This window comes from Canis lupus, chromosome 3 (genome assembly GCF_011100685.1).
Source record: "Canis lupus familiaris isolate Mischka breed German Shepherd chromosome 3, alternate assembly UU_Cfam_GSD_1.0, whole genome shotgun sequence".
Lineage (NCBI taxonomy): Eukaryota > Metazoa > Chordata > Mammalia > Carnivora > Canidae > Canis > Canis lupus.
The window spans coordinates 33,959,747-33,985,204 of NC_049224.1; the positions used below are offsets into that span (position 1 = coordinate 33,959,747).

The window sequence follows — 25,458 nt, forward strand, 5'->3', positions numbered from 1 at the left end:
AGAACTATATGAAACAATTCCAAACTGTAAATCCCATTAGCATGGCAACTCTTTACCCCCAAACATCTACCATGCTACTTTTTCACTTGTTCCAATCAAATTAGGCCTACTTCCTCTTCCTTTCCCTCTAACTAGGCACCCAGGACAAGGCCAATGGGTAGGCTCAGGGAGCCTGTATGTAGAGGATACATGCACTCAAAATCCGTGAGCTTCCTGCCAGCTCCAAGGTTTGGCAGTGCTGACAAAGAGTGATGCTGACCAGGGTACTTTTGGGGCCAACCCATCCCCATGAGAGGGCCCAATCCATCTTTGTTACACTTTCTTCTCTGCCATGGAGACTCTCTGGGGCCCTGGAGTCTCTTTCTCTGCTAACAGCCAAGCCTCCTGACTGCTATGGCTGGGCCTCCTGTGGCCAAGAGGCAGCCAAAGACACACCTTGCAGGTGCAGAAGGTAGAACACACTCTGTTCTTTTGGACACCTCACCCATTTTGTGTCAGGTGAAGTCAGGTTGCATGGTGCCTGTGGTACCGGCTTTGTACAGGTGAGAGTGAGAGCCCTTTCCTGGGGGAGGCCTCAGCTATTTCTATGCTGTTTGGTTGTGCTTTCCAAAATTCAACCCCTGGGAAATCTTAGAAATGTTCAAAAAGGAGGTAGGGGAACAGGTAAATAGGAGTACCTCCAGGAAGCTGTCTACTTTTCCTGCAGAAACTTCTGCTTCTGCATCTCAGTGCTTGAAACAAGGGCCATGGTACATAAGCAGGTTCATGTGGCCTCCAGGCAGGGCATGCAATAACAGGGGTGTGTTCACATGAAGGCAAACATACCTGAGATGAATGCCTCCCACGACCCTTAATGCTGCCAGCCACTGCAGCCGATGCCTCCGTGTGCAGCTGCAGGAACTGGGACCTGATGCGGAGGCCTCCTTGTGGCCAGCACTGCACAATGACAGCTGTGTCCCAGATTACTAAGTAAAACTAAGATGCACCTGAAGGACACCCCCCAACATGCCACAGGAGCACCGAGCTCTCCCAGGGTGTGGCACTCTGCAAGCACTTGGTCTCACCTGTGCTGGTGCTGATGTTCTCAGTGCCCACTGTCTGCCCCATCAGGTGGTACTGGTTCAGCCTGGAGCCATCTTCTGCCACCACCACTGACTTAGTGGTGCCATTAGTCCAGACATAGACAACTTCGGAATTAGGATATGCATCTGTAAAGGGCAGGGGGAGAGGTGGTATAAATATGGCATCATTTTCAGCCTGGCACAACCAAAGATGTTTCTAAAAGTAGCAAGAGAGATGATTAGAAGGTTAAAGTTAAAGGACCTGAAGGATGCACATGGCAGTCCAACCACTGCAGACAGTGCAGGGCAGACAGGGCGGACACCATCACTGTTCAGGTCCTTCTCATTTCTAAAAATCTGAGTGGTCAGCAATCAGTGCCTTGTGCTTCCTAGCACGTATTTTCTCTGTAGGGTGCACTACTGCATGGGCTGAGATCACAGTTCTGGGGGCTTTCCCATCTCTGTGGTCTTGGGCAAGTCACTTATATTCTGTACTTCAGTTCTTCCATCTGCAAAACAGGGTGGTAATGGCAGCTACTTCTTAGGATTCCTGCTATCACGATACAAGCTCCATAATAACCTAATGCATACAGCACATAGAGCAGCACCTGATAAGGGTTCCACCTTGCAATTTGTATATTGTCCTGTTGTTCAATGCTGCCCTGGTAGGAGGGTGGCATGGTAGGTAAGACTTCTTCCCCCTAGTGTCATGCCTGTGAATGTTGCCTTATATGGCAAATAGCACTGTACATACAAGGCTATGGGCCTTTAAATCAGAAGGCTATGGGCCTTTAAATCAGAAGATTATCCTGGATTATCCCAGTACACCCAATATAATCACTTGAGCCCTTAAAAACAGAGAACTTCTTCTGGCTAGAGCCAGTCAGAGACCCAGATTAGAGAGATTTGAAGCATGAAGAAAGTGCTTTACCACCATTGTTGACTTTAAAGATGGAGGAAGGGGCCATGGAGTGTGAGCAGCTTCTGGAGGATGAGAATGAACCCCCACCCCCCTCAGGTGACAGCTAGCAGGAAACAGGGACTTCAAATCCACAACCATACAGAACTGAATCCTGCCAACAACCTGAATGAAGCCAGAAGTAGATTAACCCCCAGAAAGTACTGCAGCCCTGCCAACACTATACCTCTGGCTAATGGAACCCAGCACAGAGATATCAGGCATACATACTGTATACTGACCTATAGAACTGTAAGACGAGAAAGGTATGGTTTTCTTTTTGTCTTTTTTCCAGCTTTACCCAGATATAATTGACATGTAACATTGTGTATGCTTAAGATGTACAATGTAATGATTTGATACATGTACAAATTCTAATTGATTACCACTATAAGGTTAGTTACACATGTATTGCTTTAAACTGGTAAGTTTGTCATGAAGCAATAGAAAACTAGAACAGATAAATGGAGAACAAACAAAGACTCCCAGAGGAAGGAGACAAATACACATATAATATGTAACAGGTGAATTAATGCTGTGGAGAACTACAAGCTATGAAGAGGGAAGAGACACAATTTTAAATGGCATTGTTGGGGAAGGTCTAACTTAGGAGACCCAAGAAATGTGCAGGAGCTGGCCACATGGCTGTCAGGAGGAAGAGCACGGGTGCTACAAAGGTCTTAAGCCTGAGGAGAAGCCACGCAGACAGGCACTGTAGCTGGACAGAGAAGAGGGCAAAAGGCAGAGGAAAAGACCAGATAGATGATATAGTGCCTGAAGGCCACATGAAGGCCTTTGACTTTTGCTGTGAGCTAGTCAGAAGATATGGAGGTAGGGGTGAGGGGTTAATCAAATAAATGACATATTCTAACTTATGCTTTAAAAGGATTCATCTGGCTAAGATGGGAGGCTAGAATGTAGGTGAGAACCAGGCAGGAATGGGAGACCACCTAGGGCGATATTAAAATACTCCAGGTGGAAGATGATAGTGGTGAGCAGTGGCTAAGAGAAGAAAAATTAGGAATACATGTTAAAGGAAAGGGCTGTCCAGTTGCTAAGGAATCCTGGAGCTGTGAGAGGAACAAGGTGGCTAGGCTGGGCATCTGGACAGGTTATTTGCACTTAGGAGGGTGACAAAGATTCTGGAAGGACCTACTTCCAGTGAAAGAGCAGCAGTGCAGGTGTCAATGTGTCAGAGTTGGGGATGCTGAGTGGACAGTTGACTGACTATACAAGTTATCTCATGGGAATGGTCCTGGGTGAGGACATGACTTCTCCCATCACCAGCAGACATATGTCAACTGAAGCACAGGCTGGTGAGATCACCTGGGGAGTGCTAGTGGAGGAAAGAAGGGGGTGGAGCATGACTTTCCAGGGTGCTGCAGGGTCTAGAGTCTGAGAAGGCGAGTGAAGAACAGCAAAGCCAAAGGAGCAGCAGGCACTGCAGTGGGAGGGCATGGGGAAGGGACTGTCGGGGAGGCCTGTGTTACAGGCTGCAGGTGATGGCTCAGGAACAGCCACAGACCGAGAAGGATCTAGCCACCTCAGCAAGAGCAGTAGGCTTTGAAGAACTAACAGGCTGTTTGTTCCAGTTGTCTCTTGAGGCCCCTGAGTGTAAACTAACACACCTGCCCCACAATCAAGCCCATGAGTCTGATCAGATGCCACATCCAATCACTCTGACACCTTCCGAATAAAGCTGTATGCTTTGCTGCCAGCTATTTAAACACAGGAGGACCCTCACTCCAGGTTGAAAAGAACCATTTACCCTCAACTGAGGAATATGTAGATGTATCAGGAGATAAGGGATGAGCTGCTGGCCAGGGAGGTCTACCAAAGTAGGGCAGCATACTCTGCAACTCCACCAGGAGGGGCCCTTGGAGCAGTGTTCTGTTAGGTTGAACCAGCAAAACTATCTGCTTAGATCTTAACAGAGAAGCCAGAAGAATGGTCTCTGGAATGATCAAGAGTTCTACTAAAAAGTGTGGAGATTTCTCCACTAATGCACATCTCCTTTATTCTTCATTTATGTGCAAAAAAAAAGTACCCATAACAGTTGAAAATAATGAAATCAGCATGTATGTTGGAAATACTGAACTTACAGGGGAAAATAGCAGAAGTTTCAAGACCCTCTGTGCATGACTCAAGCTCACCTCCTCCCTACAAGGTGGTATTCTGAGTTTTATGATAACCACTGCACTGTTTGCTTTGTAGTTTTACTTTCTGGGCAGACATCATTAAATGAGGAAGGTTTTTTTGTTTCTGTTTTTGTGTGTGTGTGGAGGGGGGGGTGGGTTTTGGCTTTGCCTATGTCTTCTTTGTGAAATCTGTTCATGTTTTTACCCATTCATGTTTCCTTTATGTATAAAGGATTATGTATAAAGGATTCTTTTTTGTTCTATGCGTTACATATACCTTCAAATTTGTGGCTATTTCACTGTCTTGATGGGTTTTTTTCTTTTTTTTGATAAACATTAATTTTAGTCAAGTTTATCCATCTTTTTATCTTGTGGATCTTATTTCAGAGGCCCGCCCTCCCTGTTCTGACATCAGACTACATTACACGTGCGTTATCAAAGTTTTAACGCGTCATCCTTCACCCTTAGGGCCTTAATTACCAGGAGTTGATTATAGTTGTATGTATTTTCCAAACAAAAGTATCCAACAGCATTTTCTCCATGTGGTTTTCTGTGTTGCCATTGCCATCATCAAGCTGTCTCTCCCACCCACTCACAGAGTTTCCATCATGCACAGGCTTTCTCTTTGCAGGATCTTCTGCTCTGTTCCCTTTTTCTGTCCTGGTTTAGAAGATACCAGTAGCTGGAAGCATAAGGTTCCCCCTCATTTCTTCTTCAGGGAGTCCTAGCTATTCTTGGTCATCTGCTCACCTACATACATTTTGGCACTGGCTTCCTTAAAAATACTCTGATGAGATTTATTTTAGAACTGAACTGGATCTATATATTATCAATTGGGAAGACATAACATCTTTTGGTATTGCATCTTTTTCATTATGGACATGATGTGTTTCTCCATGTATTTAGGTCTTTGTAGTGAAAAATGTCTGATAATAAGCTTTTTAGATTATAATATAAGCACCTCATGTTACACTTTGAGTACAGAGGTACTCCCTTCAAAGACATCCCTCTTAAACACAGGTATATAACTACATAAAGAGCCATGCCGCTCCACCCATGAGGTTCCCCTTTTAGAAAGCCTAGAGTGACCTAGATAGCTGGCCACTTGAGTCACTCACTTTTCCCTTCTTGTGCCCTAATTTTTGCTCTTCTATTTTAAATTTGACAAAGAGTGAAACTCCCAAACCCTAGTCACCCTAACCTAGACCCCAATAAAGGAGGAGCCCTAACTCTGCACTCTCTTTCCCTCTATCTGTGACCTTGTTGTGTGGCCCAACGCACGCTGTATACCTTCCAGGACTTGAGAATAACAAATGTTTTTTCAAATGTTTCCTAGTGGTTGTTGCTGAGGTGCATCTTGCAATCATAATGGGAACCACAAGGGCTGATCCCACTATAGCACTGGCTCAGCTCGGAGAAATGTCTGTGGGGACTCACTTTGAGTAATGTGGCCAGGCAACTGCCCAGACATTCCTTTTTATTTTATTTTTTTTAAGATTTATCGATTTATTCATGAGAGACACACAGAGAGAGGCAGAGACTCAGGCAGAGGGAGAAGCAGGCTCCTTGAAGGGAGCCTGATGTGGGACTTGATCCCGGATCCCAGGATCACACCCAGAACTGCGAAGGCAGATGCTCAACCTCTGAGCCACCCAGGTGCCCCCCCCCCCACTTTTTAAAAAAGATTTATTTATTTATGCCCAGACATTCCTCAGTGACAGCATCACTATTGATAGGCTGAGACCAACCCAAAAGAGTCCTCTATATTGGAATATATTTCAATAAGCTTGTATCATTCTCTATCTTTTACTAGATCTTCTCCCCCTAGATGTGTGATACCTAATACTTTTTTCCAATAACCGGTGTACCCTGTCCCTGAGCAAAGGCCATTCCGAGATCCATCTGCATATTAATGATGAAATGGAAGTAAACAGACTCTGTTATAGCAACTGATGAAATATTATGGATACTACCCTTAACTCACACTGCAGGTAAATATTGAGTGGTATTCTTGTCTTTTTTTTTTTTTTTTTTAATTAACATGACCTTCCAGTTTCAAGTTTTAGGTAATATAAAAGTAAATGTGGGCAGCATTGGGCAGGGGAGGAGCACTCCCCTGAAACAAGTGCTCTCTGTTGTAATTTCCTTTCAATCCTGGGGAGATGGGTGGCTCTGGGTGCTGAGGATGTACATGGAGGCTGATGATGCCCTCTACCTTGGCAGGCTGCTTTCCAAATATCTGGTCATAGGCACCAAGATGCATATGCTGAGATGGTGAGATTTCTATTCCTCCCTACTGTATAAACGCTATAGGACCCTGAATATCAAAGAGCTGTGGCACTCAGACATGGACTTGAGCAGAGAACCCCACTGGATTCTGGCCAAGGCTATGAGTGTGAAGCAGACAGTGGATGGTGATGAGATGGATTCCCTGGATTCTTACTGTCCGCAGACTGACTCAGGCAGCTTCCTTTTCTATTGTCCTGTACACCTGCCCTGTATCTTATTCCCAGTTCATCTTGTCTCATATTGGGGAAAGCTGCTGCCCTGTGAAGCTGTCCCCCCTGCCCGTTCCCCATAGCTACATTTCCAGTAAGGAGAGCTACAGATGTGCCACTAATACCTCTTCATTCCATTTCCCTATCCACAGGGGAGCCTTGTGTCTGAAATCTGGCCAAGAGAAGGGGTCCCCCACAATCCTTGGTCCCCCACAATATACTCAATCCAAATATGAGTATGTTGGAAAATGCGAATCCTGAAGCTCATAAGGGAACTCAAACCTCAAGGCAACAGGCTAGAGTGACCAGGGTCAGTTCTGAGAGTTGGAACATTTAGGAACACAGATGTGTCTAAAAGAGTACAGAACACAGGAAACAAAGCTTTCTTTGTGGAGCTGTCTCCTTGGTGCCAAATGTCAAGAAAGAAGGGAAAGGAAGCAAAGAGCATATGGGAGGCAGGAGAGAAAGGACATTATGACACATGGAGCATTCTGGAAAGTGGTAGAGGTCTAAGGGGCATGTGTACTCTCTGGTGGCCTAGAGGGAGGCAAGTGAGGAAGTTAGGACACAGAGTGGAGTTCTGGGCTGGTGGAGGTACTGAGATGGCCTGGAGACGAGGACAGGACTATGGAACACAGAGACACCACCCCATCTGCTCTCCTGACTGCAGTGCTGTACATCACTCTCTATGGGGAGACTGGAGACAGCACGTAGTTACAGATGGCTCTCCTTGTGCTCTGAGGCTATGTGACCAGGGAAGCATGGCTGTGCTGCAGGGATCGCTGGCTGGGAACAAGGCTGGCTCTGATACCTACAGATTTGCTGGACACACAAGCCTCTTTTTCCATTGTTGGTGAATGTGTGTGCATGTGGATAATAGTTATCTTATAATAAGGACCCAATAAATAATGGTTGTAACTGGATAAAAGTTAACTTGAAATCACAAAGTGATATATGAGTCACAATGCATACTAATAATTTATATCGTCTTACTTTTCAAACTGTTATCAAGTATTATATGGCCTACTGATAATGTTAATAGCATTATTAATAAAAACAATAAGAGGCAGCATGGGCTCTGGTATGTCAGTTCAGCACTGGTGAGTACTATTCTCTTCATCAAATTAAGAGTAGAATAAATGATCACTCATGTGCATTTCATCTTGGATATTTAGCAGCACTAAATTCTTCTCTTTGTGTCAGCTGTGTGGCATTTAATCTCTTAGCCAGGCACAACAGTAAATGGGGCAGTCAGGTTTGTTATGCTATCATTTGTCATGATTTAGAGCTCCAGAAATATAATGCTCGCCTCCTGTCGACCATGTATCAGCAGAGCAAGGCAGGAAGGTTTGATATGTTTTTACTCTTACCTAACTTGGGAATTCATCTCAGTTTTCTGAGTGTCTCCTTCTCCTGAGTTGACACTTTCTGTTTCTCTAGGTCTAGCTTTGCAAACCTTGATTAGGAAGCGGCCATGTCACTATTAACCCTTATTTACAAGACCTTTTCAAAGCAATGAGTGTTTGCCCACATATGGGAGAAATATGGCAACATGACTCTGGACTTACAACCGGTATCACTGTGGTGAGCCTCTATTTCCCCATCTCCTATGGGCACTGTGAGGACAAAGTATATTCATCAATGTCAAGTATTTAGCCTATGCCTGACATACAGTAGGTACTTAATAAATATTAGCATAATATTTATCCATATATAGCAAATATTACCCATATATTGGGAAGGATTCTTGGTGTGTGTCAGATGCAGTCATATGAAGAGATCTTTCCACCTGAATTCACTTTCTGTAAGTCAAAAGCAAATACAATGTGTGGAGACCATAGGTTAGCCTTATCTGCTAGGCTGCATGGGTACCTGGGAACCCAGGAACTGCCAATAACCAGGGAGGAAATCTGGTTTGCTTTGTGTATTCATTGCCTATGATGTTAGAAGAAATGTAGATTATGATACACCCCCAAAAGCAAAATTTGGGTAATCTGAAAACATACAGAATTTAAGTTCCCTGACAGCCATGTCCTCAGCCTTTCCTTCCCCCCCCCCGAAACAGAAGCTGGGCATGAGCAGAATAACTGCCTCAGAAGATCTCACTGCCTAACCCCTCTATGATCTTCTGCTGGGTACTCAGCCTTCCTGAACCTCAGTATCCTGAGCTAATATCCAAGTCAACACCTGATCTACCAATTGCATAATCTAGATTACAAACTTCATAAGACATAAATGTATGTAGATAGATCATTTCTAGCAGCCTACTGGATACCCAATATCCCTGCTTTCAAATCATCAGTTAAAAGTCAGATCAGAGGGGCTTTGCCATGCCTCTTTCTTCCTAGAATCAATGGAGACATAAGGGCAGCTATTTACAAATGGAGAGGAACAGATAACATTTCTGCCTTGTCACCAAGAAATTACAGTGGAAGGTTGAGATTTGCTAGTCAAATGGTGCATAACCACTCCACGGTCCAGTATATAAAATTATGTAGTCACTGCCTTGACTGGTCTGACAGAGAGTCAAAAAACTGCGCTCTCCATGTTCATGGACTTAAATGAGAACAAATCAGGCAAGAAGGACTAAGTGCTGTCACCCACCCAGCAGAAAAGGCCCTTGCCTCATGGAAATGAGTGAGGCACAGGGCAAAAGGCTAGAGGTAATATTAGGAGGAAATCCCTTCAAGTAATTTCCCACCATCTTGTAAACCAATCAGCTTTTTTAAACCTTGAAACCAGTAGTTCCTTCTAATTACTTTCAATTTCCTCATGGAAAATAGATTTCCCAAATTACCTAGTCCTAAAATTGTAATGCAATCTTTGACTCGTGTCCCCCTTTCATCCTGTATATCCACTTGTCACTTCTGGTCACCACCCTATTCTCAACTCTTAGCATTTCTAGTGCTTCAGGGCAAATTCCTAGCTCTTGGTCTCATTGGAGCACATTCTCCCCTTGCTCTACATACATCTCCCACTCCACCCGCCTATTTACACTTTCACATTTGAGTTGTAATGCCATCCTGTCATTTCTCAAAGGAGGTGTTCATCACCTCCACTAACTGACCCCCAGTCATTTTGCTTTGCTCTTATTTCTGTTATGCCTTCTATACAAATTCTTCCAGATTCCAGGATGATATTTTAAAATATCATCCCCTTGATGAGTTTCCCTGTCTGAATTCCAATTGGCTCTCAGCTGTACAGTGGTGTTTAACCTCATGATGTAATGTATCCATCAACTTTTTGGGGTCACAGCACCACTCACGCTTCTGTGATTCTCACTGCACCTAGCAGAAAGGAGAACACGTCCAGTGTATCTGTTAAATAATAATAATCAAGGTTAATTAGTGCATCTAAACTCCGACACTACACAGACAGGACTGCAACATGTTTCTAAGACCTCACAGACTCACACTAATGCTGAGTGGCTACAGGCTGGGCATGATGAATGCTGTTAATAGTGTCATAATTCCACATGTTTGAATGAACTAATAGCTCTCTACAGTGAGATTTACCCTGATTTTGTGAAATTCTCTCCACTGGATGTTTACCAAAGAGGCATCTGTATCTAATTTAGCATATATTTTCATGAATCCAGATGTAGTCTCATGATTTAATCTACTATTTAATGCATCATTCCACAAATAAAATGAACAAAAAAATTAATTTTTTTTTCTTTTCTAAAAAGTCTTGATTTAAGCATTTGCTTCCAAATATAAGCCATGCCATTATCTTTACAGAATTTCCTTATGGACTAGGAGCTATTCCTCTGTAAACTAAGGCTAATTTAAACATTTGTTTGAATTCTTGAGAGTAGAGATAGCAATAACTGAAATGTCTGTTAATTCAGTTCTGTATTAGAGAAGCCAGAGCATGTGGCTCATTAGAACAATGACACCTATTTGCATTCTTTTGTCTCCTAAGAGCAGAGAGCTGTTGGATTGGGTAATTTGAAACTCATTATACTATCACATTTAGCCTCTGCACCATGCTCAGATGCCCATGGTATAAGTGAACTACTTGGCCAAACAGCTACTTTTAGTGAATCAAAAAGATGAAAGACAAGTAAGAAAAACAATTAAATACTAATTCTTCTCTTAAAATTATAATAAACGTATGAAGAAAACCCTAATTGCTTTGTATCTTATAGTAACGATATTAATGGCAGATATAAATAAGCAATCAACATCTAAAACCAATTTTCCAATATCAAGCAGATAAAAAAGAAATTTAGCATGAGAGTTTAAAAACTCTACTGATTTCAAGAAATGTTTATATTAGTTTTGGGCTTTCTACTGAATTAAAAAAATACACGCGTGCACACACACACTAATTCCTCTTATTTGGTATGATTGTAGAAGTGATGTTGAAATCCTATCAGATGTGTATTTTATCTTTGAATGACTTAACTGCAGTTGGTTGGCTGTTGAATATGAGATAATTTAGCAAAGGATTTAGAGGGTTACATGTTTTCGTTTACCAGAATTGCTTTTGTACTGCCTGTCCTGCACACCATTGTTATACCTTAGTATCACATTAACTTGAACTTATTTAACTAATGATGAAAAAAGTGATAATTTCACTTTTAGTGTTTTGCCTTTAACCAAGAGCATAATTTTCAAATGCAAAGAGGGGTATAATTTTAAGTCATACAACTCATTTCCCTCTTGGGGACATGAACAGTTCATTTCCCTTCAAGGACATCAATCAGTGATTCCCAAATAAGATGTCATACAGATCTTCTGAAGGTTTTGCCTCAAGTACTGATGTGCAAGCCATCCCAAGGCAATAAATGACTTAAATAAATCCTGGAGAAAGTCCCTTTTCATTATACTGCTTCTGCCAAATAAACATGTTTAATTTTCCCATGGCATTTAAGTTTCATAGTTTGAAAAAAAAAATATTTCCATCCAACTTAAACTTTGGGCTCCTCACCCACAGTCACCTCTCCTAATTCCAAAAATCTCTTTGAAATGATAGGAATGATACAAAACCCCTGGAGTCAAAAAACTTCCCCTGCTAGTGGCAGTTGTTATCAGGTAACAACTACTAACTCTGGACACCATGTAAAGGAGAACACCCTGAAGGCCCTGGAGAGTGAACAAATAGAGAAAGAAACTGGAGCGAGTTACCACTTGGAAGAAGGGAATGCCTTTTTACTTAAAAAGCTTTGAGTCAGAGCTGTGAGATGACTTAAGCTTAGATACATCCCTTGGTCTCACTAGCTTGAAGAACCAAAAGATAGTCTAGAGCTATCAAAATAGCATATCAAATTCATGTCCTTTTTGAATGCAAAATATTGCCATTCCACTCCAATAGCACCAAAATATTAATTCATTTCAGCATCAATTCCAACATCTAAAGTACAAAGTCTCATCTAAATATCATCTAAATCAGATATGGGTGAGACTCCATTCATCCTAAGGTAAAATTCTTCTTCAGCTGTTAACTTGTGAAACCAAACAAATTATGTGCTTTCAAAATACAATAGTGAGATAGACAGAGGGCAGACATTCCAATTCCAAAAGAGAAATCAGAAGGACAGGGGTGATGAGTCTCAAGCAAGTCCCAAATCTAGCAAGGCGCGTTCTTAAGGCCTGAGAATCTTCCTCTTTGATTCAATGCTTTGTTCTCCAGGCCCAGTGGGGTGGCAGCATCATCCCAATTGCTCTGTGGGGTGCTGCTGCCAAGGCTGTCTGTAAGGACCCTGCCCACACAACTCTGCTGGGCTGGCAGTTCTGCTCTTTGATACTGAGGCCTATAATGGTACTGGCAGCCCTTATGATCTCTGACTTGCCTTAGCAGTCATTTTTCCTGGTTTCTGTTTAAATGGCTGATCAACATAATGAGTGTTAATTTTATGAAGTCATTGTCCATTCACACCCTTGGTGTTCTCTCCATAATAAGCTTCCTCATTTTTCACAATAGGGCAGGCTAAAGATTTTCCAAATATTTAAGTTCTAGTTCCTTTTTGCTTAATAGTTCTTTCTCTCATTCATCTCTTGCTTCTCATATTTTACTAGAAGCAGTTATGAGGAACTCAACACTTTGCTTAGACATCTCAACAAAATATCTGATTTCATTGCTTACAAGTTCTACCATCCACAAAACACTGGAACACAATTTAACCAATTGTTTTGAACACAATTCACTCAATTTATAAACAAGGATTGCCTTTCCTCCAGTTTCTTATATCTTGTCCTTCATTTCTGCTGAGACCTCACCAGAAAACCTTTCACACCATATATCTATCAGAATTCTGTTCATGATTATTTGTGGATTCTCTGGGAAAATTAAAGCTTTCTCTCCAGATCTCCTTTTTTCCTTCTGAGCTCTTACCACAATCACCAAGTCCCTTGACAGCAATATTTCCTTTTTCTATCATGCACCACAATTCTCTCCAGTCTTTACCCATTATCCAGTTTTAAGGGCACTTACATACTTTATTTTTTTAGGAAACATCCACACTTTTAAGTATTTGTTACAGCAGCACCCACTTCTCAGAACCAGTATATGTGTTAGTCTCCAGAGAAATAGAATCAATAGAACATAGATACGCTTAAAAAAAAAAAAAAAATATATATATATATATATATATATATATATATATATATATATATATATATATACATACACAGAGGACAGCTCAGGTGGCTCAGCGGTTTAGCGCCACCTTCAGTCCAGGGCTTGATCCTGGAGACCCAGGTTCGTGTCCCATGTTGGGTTTCCTGCGTGGAGCCTGCTTCTCCCCCCGCCTGTGTCTCTGCCTCTCTCTCTCTCTGTGTCTCTCATGAATAAATAAATAAAATCTTTAAAAAAAATTATTATGAGGAATTGGCTCATGTGAAAATGGATGCTGAGAAGTCCTTCAATCAGAAAGCTGGAAACCCGGGAAAAGCTGATGGTGAGTTCCAGTCTGAGAACTGGCTGGCCAGAGACCCAAGAGCTGATGTTTCAGTTTGATTCAAAGGCAGGAAAAGACCAATGGTCCTGGCCAAGGCAGTCAGGCAAGAGGAGTTTCCTCTTATCATAGGAAGGTCAACTTTTTGTTTTGTTCAGGACTTCAGCTAATTGAATGAGACCCACCCACATTAGAAAAGGCAATCTGCTTGCCACAGTCTATTAATTTAAATGTTAATCTTATCCAAAAGTATCCTAACAGACATCTCCCAGAAGAATATTTTACCAAATATCTGGGCATGCCATGGCCCAGTCAAGATGACACGTAAATTAACCTTCACAGAATTGAAAAATACAATAACAAAGCTCAATACATGAGTTCATAAGCAGGATGGAGGGGAAAAAGGAAGGAATCAGTAAGTTCAAAGATAAAACAACAGAAATTAAATAATATGAAAAATGGAAAAAAACAGGAGAAAATGAAAAGAGCTTCAGAACTTATGGGAATATAAAAAAAGATCTAATATTCATGACATTGGAATCAGGAAAAGAGAAGAGAAAGAAGATGAGGGAGAAAATGTATTCAAAGAAATAATTGCTCAAACTTCTAAATTTGGCAAAAATCTATAGATTCAAGAAGCTTATTAGCAAGGCCCACACGGGATAAACTCAAAGAAATCTACACCAATACAAATAATAAACTTCTGAAAACTAAAGACAAAGAAAAAAAAAAGCCAAAGAAAAAAATGACATCTTACCTATAAGGGAAAGATTATTTGAATGGCATCAGATTTCTCATCAGAAAACAAGGAAGCATGAATAAAGTAGCACATTTTTCAAGTGCCAAAGAACTATCAGGACAGAATATTATATCTGGTGAAAATATCTATCAGGAAGGAAGGGAAAAATCAAAACATTTTCAGATGAAGAAAAACAAAGATAATTTATTGCCAGTAGTCTATCCTAAAAAATGGCTAAAGGAAGTTTTCTAAGCAGTTATAAGATAAGCTTTATTATAAAATATGTTATCACATTATTATTTTTATTACTTTATTATAAAATATCTCGGAGCAATGAGAATTTAAAAAGAAGACAGTAAGTAAAAATATGGATAAATATAACAGATTTCTTTCTTGTTTTGAGTTTGTAGAACTAAGTTTGATGGTTCAAATAAAGCCAACACTCTGATATGTTTCTAACTGTACAAAAAACATCTTTAAGACAACTGTATTATAATTATGGGAAGGTAAGCATATTTAAAGTGAGGTAAGGTTTTTGTTTTTCAGTTGGTCTGGTAAAATGAAGACACTAGTAAATTGTGATAAGTTATGTATACAGTTAACCCTTAACAACATGGGTATGAACAGACAGGTCCACTAATACATGATTTTTTTTCAATAAGTAGAATACAATACCGTGAATGCATTTTCTCTTCTTTATGATTTGCATAGTAACATTTTCTTTTCCCTGGCTTACTTTATTGTAAGAATACAGTATATAATACGTAGAACGTATAAAATATGTGTAATTTGACTGTTTAGGTTATAGGCAAGGTTTTCAGTCAACAGTAGGCTATTAGTAATTAAGTTTTGGAGAGTCAAAAGTTATACATGGATTTTCAACTGTATGGGAAGTTGGTGCCTCTGTCATGTTGTTCAAGGGTCAACTGTATGTAAACAACTACAGCAACAACTAAAAAAGCTATATAAAAATATACACAGTTCCCAATTTAAGATGGTTTGACTAAAGATTTTTCATCATGGTGGTACAAAAACAACATGCACTTAGTAGCAACTGTATTTCAAATTTTGAGTTGTGATCTTTTCCCAAGCTAGCAATATGTGGTTCTGGGCTGTAGCAGTGACCCACAGCTCCCAATCAACCAGGTGATTACAAGGGTAAACAACTGACACATTTGCAACCATTCTATGCCCATGCAATCACTCCATTTTTAATTTTTATACAGTATTCAATAAACTGCATGAGATATTCAATATTTTATTATAAAATAGGCTTTGTGTTAGATGATTTAGTCCAACTGTCTGCTAATATAAGTGTTCTGAGCACATTTAAGGTTAGTTAAAGCAGTAAAAGTAGAAATCTGACAAGGCTGCATACTAGAGGATCCCAAATCCTATATCCCAAATATGACATTCTGGAGAAGGAAATCTATGGATACAGTCAAAAGATCAGTAGTTATTAGGGACTGAGGGAAGGGAGGGTGAATCAGTGGAGTACAAAGGATTCTAAGGGCAATGAAACAGCTTTGCATGATAATATAATGGTGTATACACTAATCAAAACCTATAGAATATACAACGCAAGAGTCAACCCTAACATAAACTATGAACCTTGATTAATAATAATTTAACAATATTGGTTTATCGATTATAAAAAATGTAGTACATTAATACAAGTCTGCTGCTCAGTCTCAAAGAGCACATTCTTCTGCTTTCAAAAATGAAAACTTCACATAGCATGAGCACAAATGATAGCATAAAGAAAGAATGGAACAGTTTGGTTCTAACCCTGCCTCCCAATATCTCAGAAGTGAGGATGAGGCTGTAGGCATACTTTGGGGCCAGTGTCCTCACTCCACTGTCTGGGATGGCTAGAATTCAATACTTTCTACTAGAATCAGAGAGATGTTCATGTTTCCTAATATGTGTACAGGGTCAGTTAGTGAGGGTGAATATGATAATGTCATTGCTCTCATGGAACATTTAGAAGAAGTCAGTTAAGACAGCAATGACTATAATGCAATAAAAAAAGATACTGGCTGGGTACTAGAAACTGGGTCTTGAAGACTGGCACCTTGGAGAAGGCAACCTGCATTCTGAGAATTGAAAACAAGAAAGAAGTGTCAGGTGAAGATCTGGAAACACTTCGCCAGGATCAAATTCTGATGGTTCATGCCTCTACTCATATTCTCTCAGTCACAGATAAGGAAACTAGTCTGTGAGGACAAATGTATAAGAAATCCACAGCATTGGAGTCTTCTCAAGTAGACTGCTATCCATTTTCACATATGGAACCTAAATTCTGAATAAATGTGGAAATAACCCCAAAAGTATATCCATGGTTCTTACTTGTGAAAATAACTTACAGCTGCCAAATTTCAGAGGGCAAGCATGGGCATCCATCGGGAAGTCCTCAAGTTGCATTGGGCACTCTGCGGAGATGGTCAAGCTGAAAAGTAAGAGATGCAGACCTTTATTTTTTAAAAGATTTTATTTATTTATTCATGAGAGAGACAGAGAGAGAGGCAGAGACATAGGCAGAGGAAGAAGCAGGCTCTCCCATTGGGAACCCAAGGCGGGACTTGATCCATGGACCCGGGATCACATCCTGAGCTGAAGGCAGACACTCAACCACTGAGCCACCCAGGCATCTCGAGATGCAGACCTTTAAATGACTTACCAATTCTGGCTATTTACTGAGCAGCCACCATGTTCCATAAAACCATGTTAAGTACTTCACTTATTATTTTAATTACCATCTTTCATGAAATTGTCTAAACTGTCCCATCAAATTATATAGGTTTGCATTGAAGATGATATCATTTAAAAATAAGGCTTAAGTCAAATCTAGTCAGTTCTGTATCTTGGTCTGTGTGTCTATACATACATTACCACTTGTAAAGCAATTTCCGATGGCTTTAAAAATGATTTATTCTTTGTTTCCCATCCCTTATCCAAAGTAATCTAAAAAACTTCTTTTAAAAAGGCTGAAAATATATTGATTTTCTATAATTGTTTATAAGCTCAAAAAATATAAATGTGCAACATAAATGCTCAGTGAAAATCTTGACCAGAAGCTGGCTACAATTATTGTATACTGGACTGATGACATGACACTGTAGAGAAGGTGAAATTGTATTATGACAGCAATCTTCTGTACAGCCTAATTGTTTTTAATCCAAGCCTTGTCTTCCAGATAATAATACTACTATCTACTACCACTGTCATCAATGACTCAAACAGCAATGGTCATAATAATATCCACCAGGTCTATGCCAGGCACTAATGTGTCTAATCAGAGTAGCATTGTTAAGATTTGTTGCTATTAATATCTGAATTTAGAAGTCAGGAAAGTGATACATAGACATTAAAGGATCAGGACAAGGATGTGGAGCTATTATGTCAGAAAGTCATCATTTGATTCTAGGCCCTCAACTGCACTGGTTCCCTACTGGCACATCCACCACACACCAAGTGGTAATGGGTTCTGTACACTTCCAAAGTGGCCACACTGTTGTGCTTTTATTTCGCTACAAACTTCACTAATTAGGTAAATTTCACTAAATTTCCTTAATGCGTTAATCTTCTGTTTCTTTGAATTTCTTAATCTATTATTTAAAATGAAATTAAATTACCCAGAATGAACTCATAAAACATTCACCTTTAAATAACTGTTATATTTATGTTTTTAGACAAATAATAATTTGACATGATATTAGCACTATTGGTCCTTCCCTCTTATATTGAGTCTGGATCTTGCTATGTGCTCAGGGTGAGAATAAATATGTAAAAACATTCATTTTTGCCTTAACTACTTCCTCCTGTTACAACAGATTAACCTTTTGCTATTAAATTGGGCACAGAATTCACACTTGATGATTACAGAGTAGCTAATGTATGTATTCTCTAAATAAATGAATGACACAAACATATGAGTCAGTCTCAAGCCAATAGCTTGAGAGGCCATTCCCCCAAGGATGGAGTAATGCTCAAAAGGTGTGAGTCACATGGACTAGAACACAGCACCAGAGTTTCACATTCAGGCAGGGATATGACATTTAAAATGACACACTGTATATGTTCATAGAAGAATGTGGAAATGTACAGAGGAATTGGAAGGAGAAAACTACAAATAGATATCATTTAACATAATTTCACCTGGTAAATTTTGTTCAGGGTTTTTTTGAGATGTATATGTATACATGTATACATGTATATGTATTTTTTTTTGCAAAATATATGTAAAATTCAGTCTTTTTTATGCCTAACATTAGGAATAGGGTACTTCCCATGTCAAAATCTCTATATAACGATGACTCTAAAACATGAATATTTAATTCTAGGATACAGATGTGTGGGCTATGTGTTTATATATATACATATATTACATGTATATATTACATATACACATGTGTACATAATATGTATAATATTAATGTATAATAATAACAAAATAATGCATATATTAAACCAATTAGCTATTGTTAGACTTTTAGATTGTTTACATGAAAGGACCTCTCCAACATAACATAAACTATGTAAAAGAGCTATTATTAGAGACTATGAAGTGGATAAATTGAATACTTACTTATTAGAATTAGGGAAATTATGACTTAAAATGCCTGTGAAGAGAGCATTTAGCCAACACATAAGAAAATAATGCTAACTGTATCTGGCTGTTAGCAAATTTAAGACTTTTTTAAAAAATTTTATTTATTTATTCATGAGAGACACAGAGAGAGAGAAGCAGAGACACAGGCAGAGGGAGAAGCAGGCTCCCTGCAGGGAGCCCAACGTGGGACTCAATCCTGGGACTCCAGAATCATGCCCTGGGCCGAAGGCAGCGTTAAACAGCTGGGCCACCCTGGCTGCCCCAATTTAAGACATTTTTAAAGTAAAGCAAATAGTGGGACAGAACATTTAAAGGAGTCAAATATGTTTTAAAAGATAAACTCACAATGAACTCAGATAATCTAGAATTTTCTTCAGACGCAAATTTTTAGTGGGATGATAGGAAGTATATATAGAGCTGTAATGCCACGTATAAAGCAATAAATATGAGAATAAGCACACAACATAACAGTGCTGTAGGAACTTAGAGGAGACCTGTTTTGATTTGGAGATTCTGTGCTGGTCTACAGCCTCTGTTCAGACAGGTTATGGATGCTGGTGTAAGGAAGACCCTGGGCTCAGTCAGTGGGAGCAGTGGGAGGTAGGGTGTGAGCAGGGCTGCTTCAGGTGATCCTGACTGTCTTAGCCCAGCCACAGGTATGACACATTTGAACCAGTAGACCCAGCTCTGCAGTCTTCAAGTTGCCCCCCACCCCCAAATGTTGACAACTTTACGGGCCCTAGTCTCATCATCAGAGTGATGTGGAGATGGTCTCTCCACAGCAGAATCTTCTCTCTAGACACAGCCATGTCTGCCAGCTCACATAACAGCTTCTGTCCCCCAGGAAACATACTACTGCCCATCAGGCCTGGAGGCTGACTTGAAGCCAGATGTGTTGTCTGAGTCCTTGGCAGTGTGGTGATTCATGGTTAATCCCTCCTCCCTCTCTGCTTTATGGTGGTACTTTGCTTCCATCTCCATGGCCCCTGGAGGCACCACCACCTGGCATTTCTATTGTTTGCCCCTACTTGTCAGAGAAGATCCCCTCAGGGAGACTTAACCTCCCACCGTGGGCACAGTGCTCACTCCTGACTTTTTCCCCTTTTCCTCATGTCTTCCTTCTTTCTTGGCCAACATCATGTATTTATAACAAGGATTAAAAGTCTTCCTTTCTGCCATGGTGGTCTCATCTCTTTCTTACTCAGTTCATCTCATGTTCTCCTTTATTCTGGCTGTTTGGTGCTGAGAGCTGGTTACTTCTGAAACCGAATACACTGATATTTAAAGATGATAAGAATTGTATACCAATGAGTTTGCTTTCAGCATATAGCTGGAGGAGCAGAGAGTTTAGTGATGGTAGGCAGAGACCAGTGGACAGAATTTAGCTGGATCTAAAAAGAAGAGTATGTTTAAAGAAAGAGTAATTCCAGCAAAAACACACAAAAAAAGATAGTAATTCTACAATTACCATCTCAATAAGTACTATCAGTAAAGCCTCATGGACTGTTCCTCCATTTTAAAAGGCCTCCTTAGAAGTATAGTTCCAAATCCTGGAAAAATATACATCTATGATAATGTCTTCTAAAGGATGAATGTATTATTCAGCTAAATCCCCTAATAGCAAATGTTTCAGCCTCAGTAGGTAAACAACATTTAAATTTTTGATCTCTTCAAACATTTCCAAAATGGCTTATGCCTTTATAATACTCAAAAAATATCTCTAGATAAGAGGAAGCCTTCCATTCATGGAGTCCCTGAAATGTAGAATGCCTCGATATATAACCAACCTCCTTCACACAGAATTGAGATCAAAGCACTCTAAAGAATAATAGATTGTCATAGCTCCAAGGAGCCAGTCAGGACACCTACTAGAAACTTTCACTTTCCAGATGAAGGAAATGAAATCCAAAAGGTTAAGAAATGTGCCTTATGGAAAAACTTTACTGAATTACTAGTAGAACCAAGAATCTAGTACTTTTTTCCCAGAGGTTGAATGTCAATTTTTCTTCCCAGTTCTGTTAAGACATTTAAGCATTAACTCATTGAAACATATGTCCCAATTTTCAACAACATTTTATTTTTAGGGTGGGAAAGGGCACTTTGTGAGATAAACTATTTGCTTCAACTTGGATTTATATTATCCTATTTAAGGGTTTAGGATCCTAAACTCACTAGAGAGCTCCCTGCTTGACCAGGGGCAACTCACATTAAAAAGCACTTTAAGATGGTTAAAACAGCCAAATCTAAAGTAGCTTTGCCATTAACTAACTGTGTAACCTTTGTAAAACTGCCTAACTTCTCTGGTCTAGTTTCCCATTTGAAAAAGAAAGAAAATAACAATTGCTTTTACTCTCTGAAAAAAAAAAAAAAAAAAAGTTGGTAAGTGTGAAAAGGGGCTTAGTCTCCAGATGTCTACTCAATAATTTCTTCAGATTTGAGCCTTCTTCACTTACATGAAAATACTGCACTAGTGCAGTAGGAGGTGTATTGGTGGCAGGCAGAAAAATGGTCCTACAAAGATGCTCATGTCCTAACTCCCCACAGTCCCAAACCCATAGATATGTTACTTTAAATGACAAAGGAGCTTTATAGATGTGATTAAATTAAGGCCCTTGGGATAGGAAAGATTATCCTGGTTTACTCAGATGGGCCCAGTATAGTCACAAGTGTTATGAGAGGGAGGAGGAGACTCAGGGTCTAAAAGGAGATGTGATGACAGAAGTAGAGATCAGAGTAATGTGGCCATGAAACTCAGGAATGCAGGTGGCTCCTAGAAGGTTGGAAGAGACAAGGAACAGATTCCCTCCTAGAGAATCCAGAAAGAATTCCAGGGGCTTTATGCAACTGATACAATGATGAAATTGGATACTTAGATGAGATTTCCAAACAAAGTGTTGTAGTTGGGGCCTTTTTTTTTTCCTGTTGCTTGTAGTAAAATGTGAGAAGAAAAAGATAGGATGAGGGAATAACTGCCAACAAAAAGGGACCAGGACTTGATGATTTGGGAAATTCTCAGTCTATCCAGGTTGCAAAAGATGCTATAATTAGAAGATTAATTGTCAGGAAAAAAAAAAAAAAACACGCCTTTAAAATAAAGACATGGGTATAGTTGGACAGCCTTTTGCCAATGCCTCAAAATATCAAAAGGTCAGAATATTCAGTTACACAGTAGACTCTTTGAGATTAGGTATGTGACTCATGGGTCCCCTCAACCGTGTAAGCAAAAGACAGGAATAAAGATTAGATTATCCATGAAAGATTTAACTAGGAGTCTCTAGTCTAGTAGTGTGAATTCTTGAGACACACATAAGAGACCTACAAAACTTTTGAGAATTTTATACCAGGAGAAACACTGCCAGTTTGAACTGAAAAGGACAGAGAGAGGGAACAGTGCTTCATTTTTTCCTGACATTTCCCCCCTTTCATATGGGAATATCTGTAACTGTTATATGTCTGTCCTACCATTTGATTTGGGGAGCAGAAACTTGTTTCTTGAGTTCCACAAATTCACAGATGGGAAGGTATTGTGCCTCAGGGTAGATCACACCCCCCGATCATCTGGCATAGCTGATTCAGATAACTCCAATAATGGTATTTGGAACTTTCGAGCTGCCGAGATTTGGTCTTTAATTCAATGCTGTAATGAGTTGTGACACTGGAGATATTGGGATGGGGTTAATATATTTTGCATATGGGACAGACAGGAGTTTTGAGGAGGACCAGAAGACAGATTGTGGTAGGCAAAATAACAACCTCCAAAGATAGTCATATCCTAGTTCTTCTTATCTACCACAGCAAAAGGAACTTTTCGGGTGGACAGGATTAAGATTCTTGAGATGGGAAGATTATCCTGGGTTATCTGGGTGAGCCCAATATAATCACAAGGCTACTTATAAGAAGGAAACAGGAGTGTCAGGCTCAGAGAAAGAGATGTAATGATGTAAGGAGTAGTTCAGGGCCAGGAGCCAAGGAATGCACACATCCTCTAAGAAGCTGGAAAAAGCAAGGACATATTCCTCCTTAGAGAATTTAAAAGGGACCCAGTCTTGCCAAAAGTTTGATATTAGCCATGTTAGATCTGCTTCACGCTTCTAGCCTCCAGAGCAGTGAGTAATAAACGTATGTTGTCTTAAGTCACTACATTTGTGGTAACTTGTTACAGCAGCAATAGGAAACTAATACAGGAGTTTCCCTTAAAAAATCATATTACTAATCAAATGGCCAGTTGTTAGAATGCTGAAGAGCAGCCCCATGTATATTTTGAAATCATTTTCCAAAGTTAAGAAATTTAGTAATATTAGCAAATTTATAAACAGCTCACAAAGTGTTTGCTACAATAAAAATTCAGAACTTGATAATGAAATAGCATCTCGTGCAAAGTATCCTGGCTTGGTCAGTTTTTGAGCTACACACCATGCCTCAGCTACATTTACTCAGTGGAAACATAACCTTTCTTTAAAGTTCCTACAATAGCGCTCAGGCAATATATGAAATTTTGGGGGGACTCTTAGAATTCAATATTAACATAGCATCTATCGATTGGTGTTATGGGAAAGAAATAAGGCTTAATTTGGTCTTGATACTTTTCTAGCCCCATGAGTCCTTGTAAAGAACAGATGAATGCTTAATGTAGATAACTTATATTTACCATAGCAGCTCCCATCTGAAAGGCTGAAGGGTTTTGAGATAGAGCAAAGCTGGCACTGTTCACCTGGCATTCCTGTAGGCAGCATCTTTATTATATTGTAGCCTCGCTGTGATGCCACTGGCTTATTCCCACCTGTATGGGGTTGTGAAGGGCTCCTTCAACCCTCCAGTAGGAATGCTGCTGGATAATTAATTCTCCTTGCTCTATGGCAAGTCACATCCTCATTGTTGATGTAACTGTAGATTCACACTGCATGTGAGGAGCATCTTTTCTACTGTGAGGGATGTCAAAAGGAAGCCCAGCCCTGAGGGGTATATGCCTCCTCTTTCTATATTTAACTCACCTCTAGACTGGCGAATGGAGAGAAGTTTATTCATGCATTCAGTTACAGATAATTGACATTATTATTAATACAAATATGTAAATATACTATATATACAAATATAAATTATATATATATATATTTAATAAGTCACTGGTGCTAGGAATAACACATAGCCCTGCTTCTCCTTACCCTTTGATATCTTCCTGATGCTAAAACCCTACTCCACCCGAGATTTCTCCCTTGTATGCCTGAATTCAGAAAAAAACTTCAAACCTTTTCATTTAATAAAAGAATGCAAGAAAGCATCTTTCATCTTATAAAACATCACTAACATGATGTGCCATGCATACTATTGGTTAGGGTATACCAGTTCTTGGGAACCTAAATACAATTTATAATAATGTTTTGAGGAAAAATGTATTCTAAAATTCAGTCAACTACCTAAAAACTGAACTTTTTGAATTTAAACTTTTTGAAACAGTGCATGTTGGAATCCCAAGGTCATTGCCAGGCTCATCCCTTCCTCTCCCTTTTTATTAACTATAGTATATGTACTGACCCCTTCTGTGGTAGTTGTAGATCTACTGGCATTGTGTTTGGTTCAGACCAGAACTGAAAGCCTCATTACTTTCAGGACCTGGCTGTTGTGCTCGTCCTGGTTAGCCAACCTCCTAAAGGAGCATCACCCTAACACTAATGGCCCTACTGAAATCATAGGCAGTAGTTTTGCCTATGATCAAGAATAGATGAGATACCAAGTTCTTCAAGCGTTAGTGAGATATTGGAATGAGGAGTAGCCAATGGAGAGCTAAAAGAATAAAGGGTGCAGTGACCTGCTTAAAATGTAATAAAATTTAAATTCAGTGATGGGCAACCTGGTAAAAAGCAGAACTTAGGAAACTATGTGAAAATTCCAATAAGAATATACTAAAATGATGAATGTTCTGATTCATACAATTGTAGAGTTCCATGCTTTAAAAAAATCTGTTATGAACATAATGAATATCTTCTTTTCAGCAATGGAGGCAAATTCTACGACTTACTTCAAGCTTGAGTTACAGATTTCAGTAACTCAATTTTAGTCAGTAATTTCAATTTTAGTCAGTTGAAGGCTAATTTATTCATCTTGTACTCATAATAAAAATGTACATGAGACCAACCATTGGAATTATGCTGGCTACAAGTTCTCTGTGAACTTTGCATCCCTCTTCAGCTATTGGAAGCAATACTCATTTATGTCAAGAAAGTTAGTGTATGTGTGATAATTTTGCAAAGTTAACATATTTTATATCAAAAGGGGACATAAACTATTGACCTATTTTGATTAACATGGCTATATCTATTAATACTCATGTTTTTCAGGAAGGCATTCTAATGATTAACTTGAGAGTGGAAGTATTTTGTTAAATTTTTATATGTATTCACATGGCCAGCACAATTCTTACTAGATCTAAAGTAGGAAAATAAAGACAAGCCTGAACAATAAAAAAAGAATGCAGCAAAAAAGGAACAGCACAAATATGCAAGAAAGTTCCTTTCTCAAAATGAAATTCAAGTGTGTCTTTAATCATAAAGCAT

At 39.6% G+C, this 25,458-nt stretch overlaps 1 protein-coding gene across 4 annotated transcripts in view; it reads right to left on the minus strand.

The window, feature by feature from the left end:
* GABRA5 (gamma-aminobutyric acid type A receptor subunit alpha5) overlaps positions 1–25,458 on the minus strand; it is an 82,502-nt gene that overhangs the window by 10,005 nt on the left and 47,039 nt on the right. For all 4 annotated transcript variants that reach the window (XM_038532576.1, XM_038532575.1, XM_038532573.1 and 1 more), the window contains 2 exons: positions 16,662–16,744; positions 1,065–1,208 (listed from right to left, as the gene is read on the minus strand). In XM_038532576.1, the coding sequence (XP_038388504.1) occupies positions 1,065–1,208; positions 16,662–16,744 (227 nt within the window). The remainder of the gene's footprint in view (positions 1–1,064; positions 1,209–16,661; positions 16,745–25,458) is intronic.